General features: G+C 43.6%; 1 protein-coding gene across 2 annotated transcripts in view; it reads right to left on the bottom strand.

Annotated features, from left to right (window-relative positions):
- niban1a (niban apoptosis regulator 1a) overlaps positions 1-17,295 on the bottom strand; it is a 141,864-nt gene that overhangs the window by 80,922 nt on the left and 43,647 nt on the right. For both annotated transcript variants that reach the window (XM_059984521.1, XM_059984520.1), the window contains exon 2: positions 7,430-7,560. In XM_059984521.1, the coding sequence (XP_059840504.1) occupies positions 7,430-7,560 (131 nt within the window). The remainder of the gene's footprint in view (positions 1-7,429; positions 7,561-17,295) is intronic.

Genomic DNA, 17,295 nt, shown 5'->3' with positions numbered 1-17,295 from the left:
CTGTCAACCTGGATTATGTTGTCAAGCCTCCAGAATGGTGCTTAAACTCACTGGAATTTAGATGGAAGTGTGTACATTTCAACAAAAAATGATTCCTTTTACACCTGGACAGACATGCAGAGGACAGGGTACAAAAGCAACTGGATTATATGATCCTAATTCAAATGCCTATTTGAACATTGCAGTGGAATCTCCTGAATCAGAGGGTGAATTGTTGCAGATGGGCACACCATCACATCAGCCGCAGGACAGCTTTGTGAAAAAATGCAACATTTGTCTGTGTGCAAATTTCTCTTCCTTTGAAACAATGACCTGTGTTCATTGATAAGTGTAACATTTTAGAACTAATCTTTTCAATGTTAGTGATGTCTGAAAAGGAGATGGAGATTGTTTCACTGATTCTCAGAGCATCCTGAGGAAGAAAACCGTGCGAATATATACAAGGGTCAATTACGGAGATTGGGGTTGGAGGGTGGACTTCCTAGTTCCCAGCTTCCTATCTTAACTCAAGCAACACACACAAAATCCTGGAGGAACACAGCAGGTCAGGGAGCATCTACGGAAAAAAAGTACAGTCAACATTTTGGACCAAAACCCTTTGGCAGGAGTGGAGAGAAAAAGGCTGGGGAGTAGATTTAAAGGGTGGTGGGGGGGAGGAAAGAGAGAAAAACACAAGGTGATAGGTGAAACCTAAAGGGGGAAGGGGGAAGTAAAGAGCTGGGATGTTGATTGGTGAAAGGGATACAGGGCTGGAGAAGTGGGAGCCAGATACAGAAGGCCGTGGAAAAAAGAAAAGGAACACCAGAGGGAGGAGATGAGCAGGCAGGGAGACAAGGTGAGAGAGGGAAAAGGGGATGGGGAATGGTGAAGGGGGAGCATTACTTTGAAGTTCAAGAAATTGATTTTCATGCCATCAGGTTGGAGGCTACCCAGACGGAATATAAGGTGTTGTTCCTCCAACCCGAGTGTGGCCTCATCGCTACAGTAGAGGAGGCCATGGATTGACATAATGGAATGGGATTGGGAAGTGGAATTAAAATGGGTGGCTGCTGGGAGACCTCGCTTCCTCAGGTGAACAGAGTGTAGGTGCTTGACAAACCAGTCTCCCAATCTACTTCGGGTCTCACCGATATACAGGAGGCCACACCAGGGGCACTGGATACAGTAGATGACCCCAACAGACTCATAGATGAAGTGTCACCTCACCTGGAAGGACTGTTTGGGGCTCTGAATGGTAGCAAAAGAGGTGGTATAGGGGCTGGAGTAGCATTTGTTCCGCTTGCAAGGATAAGTGCCAGGAGGGAGATCAGTAGGGAGGGACGAATGGACAGTGAAGTCGCTTAGGGAGCGATCCCATCGGAAAGCGGGGAGGAAGGAAAGATGCTTTCCTGTTGGAGATGGTGGAAGTTTCGGAGAATTATGTGCTGGACGTGGAGGCAGGTATATGAGGACAAGGAACACTATCCCTTGTAGGGAGGCGGGAGAAAGGATTGAGAGCAGACGTGCGTGAAATGGAAGGGACGCTGTTGAGGGCAGCGTTGATGGTGGAGGAAGGGAGGCCCCTTTCCTTGAAGGAGGAGGACATCACCTTCATTCTAGAAAGAAAAGTCTCATCCTGACAGCAGATGTGGTGGAGACAGAAAAACTGAGAGAAGGGGGTGGCGTTTTTACCAGTAACAGGGTGGGAAGAGGAACCGTCCAGGTAGCTGGGAGAGTCAGTGAGTTTGTAACAGACATCAATAGATAACATGTCTCCAGAGATAAAGACAGAGAGATCAAGAAAGGGGAGTGAGGTGTCGGAAATGGACCAGGTAAATCTGAGGGCAGAGTGGAGGCAAAGTTGATGAAGTCGACAAGCTTGAGTGAATGCAGGAAGCAGCAGCAATGCAGTCTTTGATATAGTGTAGGAAAAGGGGGGGACGGACACCAGTGTTCCACGTAGCCAACAAAAAGGCAAGAATAGCTGGAACCCCTGCGAGAGCCCATGGCTACTCCTTTTGACTATTTTAACTTCCTTCATTTTACCTTGAACTTAGAGGGAATTTTGAAGAAGCAAGGTATGGGTTTGTTCGGAGAGATCACAACCGAAAAAAGATGTCTACACCAGATCAGAAACAAAATAAGCAATGCTGAGGTTCGAGTGCAAAACTGAATGAGCTTTGCACTATCAGTGTCAGCCATGGATTAAAAAGACCCAGTGGCCACACATTTTAATTCCACGTCCCATTCCCATTCCGATACGTCTATCCATGGCCTCCTCTACTGTCAAGATGAAGCCACACTCAGGTTGGAGGAATAACACCTTATATTCCGTCTGGGTAGCCTCCAACCTGATGGTATGAACATTGACTTCTCTAACTTCCGTTAATGCCCCTCCTCCCCTTCTTATCCCATCCCTTATTTTTTTTCTCTCTCTGTCCCTTTCACAATCACTCCTTGCCTGCTCTCCATCTTCCTCTGGTGCTCCCCTCCCCCTTTCTTTCTCCCTAGGCCTCCCATCCCATGATCCTTTCCCTTCTCCTGCTCTGTATCCCTTTTGCCAATCACCTTTCCAACTCTTAGCTTCATCCCTCCCCCTCCGGTCTTCTCCTATCATTTCAGATCTCCCCCTCCCCCTTTCAAATCTCTTACTATCTCTTCTTTCAGTTAGTTCTGACAAAGGGTCTTGGCCCGAGATGTCAACTGTACTTCTTCTTATAGATGCTGCCTGGCCTGCTGCGTCCCACCAGCATTTTGTGTGTGTTTACTGCGTACTGGAATTGAGATGTTACATTGAAATTGTATAAGTCATTGCTGAGATCTAATTTGGAGTATTGTGTGTAGTTTTGGTCACCTACCTGCAGGAAAGATGTAAATAAGATTGAAAAAGTGCAGGGAACATTTACAAGGATGTAGCCAGTACTTGAGGACCTGAGTTATAGAGAAAGGTTGAATAGGTTTGGACTTCATTCCCTGGAAGATAGAAGATTGAAGGGAGATTTGATAGAGGTATACAAAATTATGAGGGCCATTGATAGGGTAAATGCAAATGGGTTTTTTCCCACTGAGCTTGGATGCGTCTACACCTAGAGGTCATGGGTTAAGGATGAAAGGTGAAATGTTTAAGGGGAACTTCTTCACTCAAAGGGTAGTAAGAGTGTGGAGCGAGCTGCAAGTGCTAGTGGTAGATGTGGGATAATTTCAACATTTAAGAGAAATTTCATAGGTACATGGATGAGAGGGATATGGGGCATGATGGTCCAGCTGCAGGTCGATTGGACTAGGCAGATTAATGGTTCAACATAAACTGGATGGGCCAAAGAGCCTGTTCGGCAATGACTTCAGATGGATTTATTAGGAGGGAAAATGGAGGTTAGCTATTGTCTTAAAATTACATTTCCTCCTTCATAAGGAAAGAAAATTGTTTACAGTGAGGTTCCACTGTTGTAAGGATAATAGTCAAATAAATGTTCAGTAAAATCTCTGACCTCCCTCTGCTCCATGCCTTCACTGGCTTCCACCAATGAGGGCTGTTGCTCAGCTCACATGATGCCCCTGTTGCACTGGCCTACAAACACTTCGGGCATCAAATTGTCACAAACACTCTTTCAAAGCTGCACAGGCTCGAGTTCAGTGAAGGGGAACATAAGGGGTAAGGTACAAACCAGATCTAGCAGCAACATCATGTCAAAAATCGGAAATGTGACCACAAATCACGTGCCACACTTGAGCAGTTTCACAGGAAATCCATAAGGAACACACTCAGCCTGATTCATGATGATAACTCATGAATGCATGACGAACAGATGCAGAGCCTCACTTCCACTGGCCTTCAGGAGATAACATTGACTTTGTAAACAGCTATTGGCATCCTGCATGGTTCAGATACTTGCAGTAGTCAAGGGGAGCTTAAAATTCCTGGGTGGAAGTAGTTAGGGAGAGTTCTGGAGGAAAAATTGAATCTTATGAATCAAAGAATGTGGCAACATTGGAGCAATGGTGACATTTGCAGAAGCAAGTATTCTGGGCTGCAATAAAGTTGAAGAAGAACTACTCAAACTTCAGGGAGCCAGACAGGCAAAACAAATCAATTGAGTTGCACAGTTTTGGGCATGTTGAATGGGGTTTGAGCTCTAACAATGAGTCTCTCTTCCTCAGTGAAGGGCAAACGTTGATAATCTAGCCACAGAACCCACAGTAAACTACTTTATCACCTTTCAGCTCCCTTGTGCTTTCTTTTGAGGTGACACACCCCTTTGTGTTGCTCTCCCAACAACACAACAACAGCAGGATTTTGGATGGGGACTGGAACCAAATTAATGCCTGTTCTCTGAACGACTATCCACAAATCACTGGTACAAGACCTCCCCAAGTCTCAACAAGGTTCTGCTCCTGAAAATTGTTCATAACCCAAACACTTCACAAGTCAAAAATGCAGCCTCCTGGCACAACACTTAAACGAAAACCCTAAGCCAAGCAAGGGAAAAGTCTAGTTAAAGCAGGGCATTGAACTCAAGCATTCAGAGATTTCCATAAACCATGTTCCCATATGAGAGAAGGTGCCTGCAACCCCACAGTAGCCAGCAAATCCATAGCACAAGAGATTCTCCAGAGGCTGGAAATCTTGAGGAACACACACACAATTCTGGGGGAACTCAGTGAGTCAAGCAGCATCAACGGAGGGGAATATACAGTTGGCGTTTTGAGCCTAGACCCTTCCTCACTCCAGTCCTGATGAATGGTCTCGACAGAAACTGTCAATTCTTTATTCCCCTTCATCGAGGCTGTTCGACTTGCTGAGGTTCCTTCAGCATTTTGTGTGTGTTGCAGTGAATCCAAGTCACCCTTTTCCCAAATGCTCACTCCTATTTATGGGCTGTAGGTAAAATTGGATGCTTGTAGTCTGGGGAGGATCTATATTCTAATGTAAAATCAACACCAGATGAGAATCTCACTGTCAAAGATTAGTCAATGTCTAGTATCAGCTTTGGTGCCAATATCCATGGATGTTTTGAGTACCAAAACAACATCTGGAATGGGAAATCTAGGCCTGGTAGCAGAAGTGGCTGAAAGGCAACATGATGCATTTGTAAAAAAAAATTATGAGAGGCACAAGTAAGGTAGGCAGACATAGTCTGTTTTCCATACGATAATGGCATCTAAAACTAGAGGGTATGGATTTTCAGGTGAGAAGAAGGACTTCTACAGGGGATCTAAGGGAAATATTTTTCCAAAGAGTAGTTGGTATCTGGAATGAGCTGCCAGAGGACGTGGTGGAAGCAGAAACAGTAACAACATTTAAGTAAGTTCGAAACAGGTATTTGAATGAACAGTCCGGGAGGGATATAGAAGCAAGTAGGATTAGTGTAGATAAGCATAGTAGTCAGCATAGACACAGCGGGCTGAAGGGCCTGATTCTACAGTGTATACAATATGACTGGATGGCGTTACGTCACAGTACAATCCTTCACTGCCAACATTTGTGGCTCACAGGTAACATTTGATTAACTTGAGGCAAAATTTAAAAACAGGATTAGAAAGTACAATGTAAGTCAGATTAAGTGCTCTTTGACAGAAGCATGACTAACAACTGCAGAAGGGCAGCCTCTTTTCGTGGTTCAGTTGATCATTAGTCGAAGCTGATGCATTTTGATAAAATGTGGGGATATTCAAAGACTTTGAACTCAACCACTTCCTGGCCTGACAAGTCATGCAAATAATTTGCTACATCCAAGGTTTAGCTGAAGTCAAGCTCAAAACTCATACAAATGGTAGAATTACTGGGATAGTGCTTTCAATTTATAGTTATAGGGACTATGCTCCTTCTGGACTAGCTTGACTGGAATCTGAATGTTTGTAACTTTGCCATTTCTTATGTGAGCTTCTGATGGAAGATCAAAGTCAAAGAAGAGTTTATTGTTGTATGCACAGGTGCATCGAGAAACCTACTTGCAGCAACATCACAGGTGGTACATAACATCATACAATCAGCATTTTCAAGAAAAACATAAATTATATGTGCATAATTATTACAAGAAAATGCAATTAGAACAAAAAACACACCCATTTCTGTGCCAGGTGGTCAACTGTTCCGATATTGCTAAACCGTAGTGATTAGGATTTGGCACGTGATTCTAGAACTGAATGGTTGAAGAGAAGCAACTGGTGATGTGGGTCTGCAGGCTTCTATACTTTCTTCCCAATGGTAGCTGCAAAAAGATGGCATGGCCTGGATGGAGGAGATCTTTCATGTTAGATGTTGCGTTCTTGAGACTACCAGTGGTGGGGAGCGATGTGCCTGAAATTTACTGGGCAAACTCTACTACTTTCTATAGCTGCTTATGTTCCTATACATTCAAATCACCATACCAGACTGTGATACTTCTAACAATACATCGTGGAAGTTTGTTGGAGGGTTCAATTACAATCCAAACTGCCATATCCTCTGAAAAAAGTAAAGACACCAGCATGATTACATCTACATGCTGGGCCCAGGACAGGTCATCTGATATGTTAGTGCCCAGGGATTTAATGCTGCTGGCTCTCTCCAATGCCAAACTCCAGAGTAGACTGGTACAAGTTCAACCTCCTTCCCCTTCCTGAAATCAACAGTCATCTCATTAGATTTGCTGATGTTGAGTGAGAGGTGGTTTTTGTGGCATCACTCAACCAGGTTACCCATCTCGCTCAAGTAAACTGGCTCGTTGTCACCTGTGATTCATCTATCAACAGTAGTGTCACCAGTGAAACTGAGGATGGCATTGCAGCTTAGCCACACTGTCACGTGGAGAGAGGAGAAGGGAGTTAAGCGCTTAGTTCTGAGGCACAGCTGTACTGATGGGCCATTGAGGAGATGGTCTGCGGTGAGGTAGTTGAGTATCTAATTGCAGATGAATTTTGACAGTGGGTTGAGATAAAATGCTTGTGTTGAACATCAAGCTGTAGTCTATAAATAACAGCCTGACATCCATGCTCCTGTCCAGAACAGAGTGAAGACCAGACAAAGCACAGCTTCTGTGGTGGTGATTGCAAACTAGATTATTGGACTGAAATGTTGGTTTCACTTTGCTGAGTGGAATAACTAAGGCAACAATACTGGGAGGACCTTGGGAGCTGAGAAAATATATGTGCAGGGGATTGGGGCAACCATGAGGCATGAGCTAGTTCCAGCTCTAAATTCTTGCTTGCCTTTCCACAGATGGTGTCTGACTAGCTGAATATTCCAAGTATTTTCTGTCTTTATTTCAGAGCATCAGGACACACAGTAGGATGTGCTGATTGCTTATGATTGCTTGAGGTGATTGCTTGAGGCCTGCTGCTTGTCAGGATGGACCATACCCATAAGGAACGTAGCTCAGAGTTCCGAATGATCCACACAACCTCTGAATGTATGTCACTGCAGTTGGTAGGATGACGCTTCCAATGCTGAAGTATATAACTTATACTGTACCTTCTGACGCAGTAGTTGGGGTTGGACCTCTCCGCCTTGCTCTATCTCATGCCGAATGTGATTGAAAAAGGTCACGGGGTATTGCCGCTGGTAATGAGGGCTGAAATTCTTAAGTTCTGCTTCAGCCTTGCCTAAAAATAAAACAGGAAAATAATAGTAAATTGCACCACAGAACACAAAATCAGAGGCTTGCATGAATCATGATGGAATCTACCAGGTTAGATAATAATAATAATAACTTTATTTACAGTATATAGCACTTTTCATAGAATAAGATGCATGCTCAAAGTGCTTTACATAGATTGTAAAATTAAATCAATATAGTCATAAAATACGAGACAACATTTAAAACATAAGTAAAAATGAACATTGTATAGAATAAAATGTAATCAAATATACCAAGTTATATAAATATAATCAATATCAACAGGCATTAAGTAATCCTAAAAGTAAGCCAGATTTAAGAAAAGCAGCCTTTTAGAAGAGCTTTGAAACATTCCACAGTTCTAGCCTGGTGTATCTCAGTCAGCTTAAGAGCAAAAGGCCACATTACTAGTTCTTATATGCTTGGCTCTAGGAGTACTAAGCAAATCACATTCGCATGTGTAAGATTACGATCAGGGATGTAAGAGGATAGACATTTCAAAATATACAGAAGAGCTAGATTATTCAGAGCTTTACATACAATTAATTGATTCTAAAGGACATAGACCTAGTGTAATGATGCAAAACTGGTGAAGTGTGCTCAGATTTCATGTTTTTTTTTGGGTGAGGGTTCTTCAGGCTACATTTTGAACAAGCTGCAACCGATTTATATCTTTCTTAGGCAGTCCTGAGAAGTGTGCATTACAGTTGTCTAATCAGATAAAATAAAAGCATGCATCTTGAGATGTTATAAGAAATCGAACTGTTGTAATGTTCAATGAGCGAATGCAGTACTTTGAAATTTAGCTCAGAATCAATAATAACATTCTTTACTTCTGGCTTGATTTGTAAGACCACATGATCAAGTTTATTTCTAAGATTCACACTTTTTTATTTCTGCCAATAACCAAAATTTCAAAGGCAAACATGAGGAAATCTGCAGATGCTAGAAATTCAAGCAACACACACAAAATGCTGGTGGAACACAGCAGGCCAGGCAGCATCTATAGAGAGAAGCGTTGTCGACATTTCAGGCCGAGACTGAAAGTTAGTCCTGACGAAGGGTGTCAGCCCAAAACGTTGACAGCACTTCTCCCTATAGATGCTGCCTGGCCTGCCGTGTTCCACCAGCATTTTGTGTGTGTTAACCAAAATTTCAGATGTTTTCTTATTTGGAAAAAATAAAGAAGTTCGAACTCATCCATTCTGTAATGCTAGTAAGACTCTGGACCAGAGGGCTTAGAGCTTCAGGGTCATCTGGCATAATAGACAAATACAGCTGTGTTATCTGCATAGCTGCAGTAATTCACCTTCTGTTTTGAAATAATCTGACCTAATGGGAACCTGTAGAGTCAGAGCAACAACGGACCAAAAATTGATCCTTGTGGCACACAATACACAATATCATGGATTCTGGATACACAATCGCCAATGCAAAAATATATAAAATTGAAACCAGCTTAAGGTGGTACCAGAAAGACCTGCCCATTGACTAAGGTGGTTTATGAGAATGCTGTGAACTACGGTATCAAATGCAGTGCCCAATCCTATATACTGCCTTCATTGCCATTAAGCTGTAAGCCATTAACTATGTTAAGCAACGCAGTTTCTATACTATCTAAAACCTGACTGATACCTGTCAAGAATAGAACTTTTATTCAAGTAATGACTTAATTGTCGAAAAACTCCTTTAATTAATATAAAAACATTAAATTCTTACTAATTAAGTGCCAAAGGAATCACTAATGCTCTTGGGGCTCCCAATTGCCTTGCATAATGCTGAAAATAAAGGTGTGGTGTATTTCTGACAACAAGGCAGCTCTCTCCTGCACTGTGCACTGTGAGGGCTGAGTGAGTAAGAACAGGAGTGAGTGCACTTCCAGCTGGGCAAGAAGCAAAATACGCTCATTGATCTTGCTCGTTAGCTCCTCAAGAAATTCAAACATTAGTCATGACAAACTGACATTAACCGTCTTTGATTAATCTAGAGTTCTCTAAACGATGCTAAAACACTATCAGCCTCAAAATTTTTCCAATAATTTGGTCACTGCCAATGTCTAATTTTTATTGATTTCCCCTAAGCAAGATGCATTAAACTAACATTTATTCACTACTTTATTTTTGCGCTGTTAGAACAGCATTGTGGATCACCCTAAGGCTACTTAGCCAATCCACGTTAAATGAAACACTTTAGAAAGAGAGTGAAAGGGACTGCTGAAAAAGGAGAAAAGCAAAAAGATTTACGAAAGCCTCATAAAAGTTATTGTTTATTAACTACAGCCCCACCTTCAACACTATAATTCTAAACTAACTCTGGACCCTGGGAGTCAATGTCTTCCTTTGTAACTGGATCCTTGATGTCTTGACCAACAGAGTGTAAGGATGGTCTGCCATTGTTATTCTAAACACTGGTGCTCCATACGTTTGTATCCTCAGTCCCCTACTCTACTCCCGCTACACTTGTGACTGCTCTAATTCCATCTACAGGTTTTGAGATACAACTGTACTGGGCCAAATCACAAATAACAAAGAGTAGGAGTACAGGAAGGGGATAGAGAGCTTAGTAACATGTTTTCACGACAACATTTTCCCTCAATGTTGCAGAAGAAAAGAGCTTGTTATTGACCTCAGAAAGGGGGAGGAGGCAGTGTTGAGAATGAGAGTTTCAAATTCCTAGGAATGGACATGACCAATAGCTTTGACTGGTCTAAACACATTGATACAATGGTCTAGAAAGCTCACCAGCTTCTCTACTTCCTCAGGAGGCTAAAGAGATTTGGCATGTCCCTGTCGACCCTCACCAATTTCTATCAATGCATCAAAGAAGTCATCCTGTCTGTGCGTAAACACAAGAAACTGCAGAGAATTGTGGACACAGGTTAGCACACCACAGAAACCAGTCTCGCCTCTATGGGCTCTATCTATACTTCTTGCTGCCTCAGTAAAGCAGTCAATAGAGTTAAACCACTCACCAACCCCCCCCCCCACCAGGACATTCTCCTTTCTTCCCTCTTCCACTGGGCATAAAATACAAAAGCCTGAAAGAACATACCACCAGAGTTAAGGACGGCGTCTACCTCTCTACTATGACACTATTAATGGTTTGCTAGTATGTTAAGATGGACTCTTGACCTCAGAACCTACCTCATTATGTTAGTGATCTTGATGATGTTTCAGACCCTTCCCACTTACAATTGCAACACTTAACATGCTCTCAATCTCCTCAACAACTTTTGCTTCCCTGGCCCTGACTGCCTCATTTTCACTATGGATGTCCGGTCCCTATACACTACTATCCTCCATCAAGAAGGCTATAAGGTCTCCGCTTCAGTCTCGCCCACAGAACGGACTAGTTCCCCTCCATCACCACGCTCCTCCATCTTGTGTACGTGGAACAGTCCGCGTTCCAAGCTTTCCCGGGTAATGCTCCCCAACTCCTTCTGCGCTACATTGACGACTACATTTGTGCTGCTTCATGCACCCATGCTGTGCTCGTCAATTTCATCAGCTTTGCCTCCAACTTCCACCCTGCCCTTAAATTCACTTAGACCATTTCTGACACATCTCACCTTTTTCTGGATCTCTCTGTCCCGACCTCTGGAAACAACATTTCAACTGATATCTTTTAAAAAATGGCCGACTCCAAAGCTGTCTTGACCATACCACTTCCCACCCTATCTCCTATAAAATTCCTGTTCCCTTTTCACAGTTCCTTCTTCTCCACTGCATCTGTTCCCAGGATGAGTCTTTCTTTTCCAGAACATCACAGATGGCCTCCTTCTTCAAAGAACAGGGTTTCCTTTCTTGGACCATTGATACAGTTCTCATCAGCATCCCTTTCATTTCCCAGACATCCACTCTCACCCATCATCCTGCCATCTTAACAGGGATATAGTTCCTCTTGTCCTTACCTACCACCCCCTTGAGCCTCTGCATCCAGCACATTATTCTCTGCAATATCCACTATTTCCAGCTGGATCCTACCACAAGACCCACCTTTACCTCCCCCACCACCCCACCACTTTCCGCAGGGAATATTCTGTCCATGATTCCCCTGTACATTTGTCCCTCCCCACTGATCTCTCTCCTTGTACTTAGGGTATCTCTGCAGGCAGAGGTGCCGCACCTGCCCATTCACCTCCACCCTCATCACCACTCAGGGCTTCCAGATGAGGAAACACTTCACCTGTGAATCTGGCGGGGTGGTTTATTATAACCAGAGCTCCCGATGCGGTCTCCTCTACGGTGGTGAGACCTTTGCCCATCCACAAAAATCAGAATTTCTCAGTGGCCAACCATCTTAATTCCAATCCCCATCCCCACGTCAGTCCATGGCCTCCTCTACTGCCATGATGAGGCCACTCTCAGGTTGGAGGAGCAACACCTCAAATTCCATCTGGTAGCCTCCAACCTGATGGCATGAACATTGATTTCACTAAATTCCAGTAATTTTTCTACCCTTCCCCTCCCCTCTTAGCTCCCCTCTACTCACCTGCTTATCACCTTCCTTGGAGCCTCTCCTCCTTCTCTTTTTCCCATGGTCCACTCTCCTCTCCTATCAGATTCCTTCTTTCCCAGTACTTTACCTTTTCCACCAATCACCTCCCAGCTTCTCGCTTAATCCCCTCCCCCACCCACCTAACTTCACTTATCACCTTTGACCTGTACCCCTTCCCCTCCCACACCTTCTTATTCTAGCTTCTCCCCCTCTCTATCCTTTCCAGTCCTGATGAAGGGTGTTGGCCTGCAATGTCAACTGCTTGTTTATCCTCATAGATGCTGCCTGATCTGCTGAGTTCCTCCATCATTTTCAAGTTCAAGTTTGATTATCATTTAACCATATATGAATGCAGCCAAATAAAACAATGTTCCTCCAGTGCTAAGGTGCAAAACATAGTGCCAACTATCCTACACAGCACAAGGTACATATAATATTGCATGAAACCTACAGTCACACACAAAAAAAATATATATATATATAGTTCAAGAGCCTGAATGACATGCCCTGTAAATTGAAGGTGGATCAGTATTATCGGCAAGACCTAGCAGTTGTCAGCAGTCTGCAGATGAACGTATGCACACATGCATGCAGTCCAGAGCAAACACTGGAGAGTAGCACTGACAGGGGGGTGGGGCCAGCCCCCAACCCAGCATGGACACCACACAACACCACCTCTGACATCTCCTCTCTTAGACTGCCGCAATAGGCAAGCTCAGAGCTTGAGGCCTAATCCTTGCTGCAACCAGGGCCACACTGCTCCGCCACTGCCTGTCTCACCAATAAATAAGGGAAACAGACTTGTGGTACTCTACATGACTAATGCGCAATCACAAGAGAAGCATCCAAGACAATCACTTGCTGTTAGACTGCACACCGCCTGCATGCACCAACTCCAAAGCCTTCCCGTAGCAGGCAGCAACACGGTCTACACTGTGTCCAGCTCCTCCACCAATGACCAGCTCACTGATGGGGTAGACCTGCTGTACTTGCAGATCTTAATGTCCAGCATGCCTTGCGATTGTTAAAAAAAGCATTAAAAAAAGACAAAAACTCCTTTTGTTGACCTGAGAGAGGCTGTTGCGTCCAGACGTGCCGCCATTTTACATTTTGCATGTGTTGCTCTGGATTTCCAGCATCTGCAGAATTTTGGGTTCATGATCTTGCACCTTGTTGCTTACATACACCGCAGTTACTCTGTAGGCTTTACACTTTATTGTACACACCTCAATGCACTGTGTAAAGAACTGATCTGTAAGATCAGCTTTTTATTGCATCTCAATTCCAATTCTAATGAAGTTCAAGATCTTCAGTTCTGAGTTTCACACAGCAGTGGTGTGTGGGTTTTCGTGCCCCGTCACAGAACATAAGTTTCAGGACCGTGCATGCTGTTGCCAGTCTTGCATCTGCTTGTATTTGGCATTGAAGATGGGATCTCTGCTTCCAGCTCTTCATGCAGCAGGAGACCATTGCTGCCCTGATGGAAAGGATGAGGAAGAAAACTCCCAACAGATCGGGGGGGGGGGGGGTCGAGGAACAGCAGCTGTCAGAGGTGCTTTTCCTCACTTTTATTCACTGGAATTTAAAAGACTGAGGGGGGATCTTATTGAAACATATAAAATTCTAAAGGGATTGGACAGGCTAGATGCAGGAAAATTGTTTTCAATGTCGGGGAAGTCCAGAATGAGGGGTCGCAGTTTAAGGATAAAGGGGAAGCCTTTTAGGACCGAGATGAGGAAAAACTTCTTCACACAGAGAGTAGTGAATCTGTGGAATTCTCTGCCACAGGAAACAGTTGAGGCCAGTTCACTGGCTATATTTAAGAGGAAGTTAGATATGGCCCTTGTGGCTAAAGGGATCAGGGGGTATGGAGAGAAAGCAGGTACAGGGTTCTGAGTTGGATGATCAGCCATGATCATACTGAATGGCGGTGCAGGCTCAAAGGGCCGAATGGCCTACTCCTGCACCTATTTTCTATGCTTTCTTTGTGTATGGCCCACAGAGATCCATCAGGCAAAGAGCCCCTGTGAAGACATGAGTTCAGTCCCTCAATGCCTGTGTTTTGAGGCAGGCAGATGTGCCTGGCATTCTGCCAGCTCCCACAGGCTGAAGCCTTCCCTCCATGATGTAGCTTGCTGCTCTGATTCAGCTGTGAGCAGCAAACTGCGAGATGCTGCAGAGATCCACAGCAACAGCCTCGAATTTAACATGAATTTGGGAAGCAACCCACACAAAACGCTGGCGGAACTCAGCAGGCCAGGCAGCATCAATGGAAAAGAGTAAACTGTCAATGTTTTAAGCTGAGTCCCTTCAACAGCATTGGAAAAAAAAAGATGAAAAGTCAAGTAAGAAGGTGAGGGGAGGGGAGGAATAAGTACAAGGTGGTAGGTGATGGGTGAAAACAGGAGAGATGGAGGGGGTGACGCAAGGAGCTGGGAAGTTGATTGGTAAAAGAGATAAAGGGCTGGAGAAGGGGGAATCTGATAGGAGAGAGTAGAATGACATGGAAAAACGAGAAGGGAAAGCAGAACCAGAGGGAAGTGATGAGCTGGTAAGGAGATAAGGTGAGTGAGGGAAACAGGAATGGGAAATGATGAAGTGTGTGTGTGTGTGTGTGTGTGTGACGATTACCTGAAGTTTGAAAAATCAATGTTCATACCATCAGGTTGGAGGCTCCCCAAATGGAATATAAGATGTTGCTCCTGCAGCCTGAGTGTGGCTTCATTGCAGCAGAAGAGGGCCATGGATTGGAGTTCGGCTTCCTAAGTTCAACTAGTACAACTGGGACCCTGATCTCCATAGACAGAGCAGTCAAACCACACATGAAATAAAATAAAAACACTGAAAATGCTCAACAGATCAGGCAGCATCAATGGAGAGAAATTGTATTTCTTGGTTTTGTTTTAAATTTCAGATTCCCAGCACCTGCAGTTCTTTAAAATTTTTAAACCACACAAGATTATGCTTGATGTCTATGGAAGGGACAGATTTCACTGAGGGGAAAAAATACAGTTTGACTTTAGCCCTGCAACCAGCAAGGGAAAACTGGGTTAGTAAAACCGAATGATTTTTCAAGAAAGCAAGAACTGCATTTTCAGTCCAGTAAGATTAAAAATTACTCTGGAGGTGAACTTTGAGTGTAGCACCATTGCTGAGCTCATTTCAAGGAACTTTACTCTGGAGTAAAAATGATGAGACAATGAAAAATTCCACCATAAAATCAGGACTCAACTTTCCCAATGAGCACCAGCATTCCTAGAGAAACAGGCACAAAATCACTCCGCTCTGGGTTAAGCCTTAATCCCCATGCACCGCAAATGCTTTCTCGGAGTTGGCAAAAGGAATTTCCAGGCAATTATATTTAAGAGTGATTTCATTCAAGCTGTTGCCTATAGTGGCTCGAGCTCAGCTTTTAAAGAAAATTAATAATCAAGCCCTCAAGAGATGGTTTTGTAATCGGGACCTGCATTAGGGAAAATAATTACTTGCTGTTGGTGGTATAGGATTAATTTGGCCTGTCTTCATGTAGTTCCCCAAGGACCATGGTCCACAGCAACAAAATAGTCCTTAGGTCAGCATTTTGCATTTGGAATCCTGCAGACAGATGCTGTGGATAATGAGTATTCCATACATCTGCAGAAATAAGTCTGGCAAATCCATTTTCATAATCTTCAAGCCCCACCTTCATCCTCATGTGTAATGTTTTTATAATTTTGAAGGCAAGGCAATAGGGTTGAGGTAATGTTTAACAAACCTTTTGTCAGTATAGGGAGCTGAAGTTTGGTGATCATTTCACTGGATGCGGCCTGTACAGGAAAATGCCCAGGAAATCCTTGCTTCTGCAAAACTCATTACTGAGCGCCTTTATCTGTCTGCCTTCCCTTCACTCTCTTATTGCCCTAATCTGAGTTCCAGAGTTCATTCAATCATTAGCAATTCCAGTGCTGAGTTGTTGTGGGGTGTGTTGTTGAAGAGGGGAATCAAGATTTCTCCATATGCAATTCAATCGCTTGCCAACATAAACTGTCAGACAGCTGATCATTCATCATCCCTGCCTTTCCCACGCTCACTTTGCCAAGTCACCTCCCGTCCAGTCCACTCAGTTGGATTTTCCCCATCTTCACCATCCCACAGCAACATTTACACAGATGCACACCTGCATCTCCACAGACAAATAAATAGATCATTTTTAATGTACTTGTCCTAAGTGATTAGTGGTGAATTCATAGCGGAGAAAATCCAGCATTTCCCCTGAAACTTGTGGCCACATATTTGAATGTTGAGACCAGAGTCCTGTCAACACAGGCAAGTTGCTGATAAGATTTCTTCGGTGCCGGGGAGGATCAGAGGTCAGAAAGGGGACAATTATAACTGTACACTCTTCTCTGATGCTGGCCGACTGATGGAAGCAGCTGTGGACAAGAAGATCCAACAAGAAGCACAAAACTTGTATATATATATTAAAGGTTAAGGTGGAATACCACTTCCCAAAAGTGGTTACTAAATAACTTTTACCCCTGAGCCATGTGTAGATGGAGGGGAGGCCAGCTTGCTCAGAACTGAACATGAATTTCACATTTTATTCTGTGGAGTGCCCAAAACAACATCCAAAGCGCAAACGTCACTATCAATCTGGCTCACATGGGTTAAACCTGAAACTATAAACCAAGACTGAACTGATAGGGCTAACAGCTGAGAATTGCCTGGAGAAGCACCCAGTCCAGCTAAAAGCTGGTGCTTAAACAAATATTTTTCAGTCAGAAAATTATAAACTTCCCTAACTGCTCCAAGGGAAGACTCACATAACACAATCAATAGCACCAAGTTGTTGTCAATATTTTAAACTTCATGATGAAAAACACTATGCTCCTAATTTTACATGGTTAAAATAGTTTTGATATCTTACATAGTTATCCAGCAGGTTGCTTTTAAACATTCTGGAAGAGAGGAGCACCTGTGCACATACGGAAGTAGACCTCCTCCCTTCACCTAAAGGTGAATTTACAAACCAAAGGAAGGTGGAATTACCGACACTGTCCAAACTGTTTACATTTACAATCACCACTCTCAGTGTTCTCCTTTTGAATCTGGGCGACGAATACAGTATGAGTCCTTGTTGTATATCAATTTCCAGAATTAACATCATAAACTTACAGAATATGTAGATGCAGTGTCTCCTCCCTAACAACATCAGCTCTGAGCATCACCCAGTATCAAAGTATGA

This window comes from Hypanus sabinus, chromosome 11, assembly GCF_030144855.1.
Source record: "Hypanus sabinus isolate sHypSab1 chromosome 11, sHypSab1.hap1, whole genome shotgun sequence".
NCBI classification, from domain to species: domain Eukaryota; kingdom Metazoa; phylum Chordata; class Chondrichthyes; order Myliobatiformes; family Dasyatidae; genus Hypanus; species Hypanus sabinus.
This window is presented reverse-complemented; position numbering and strand designations above follow the sequence as displayed.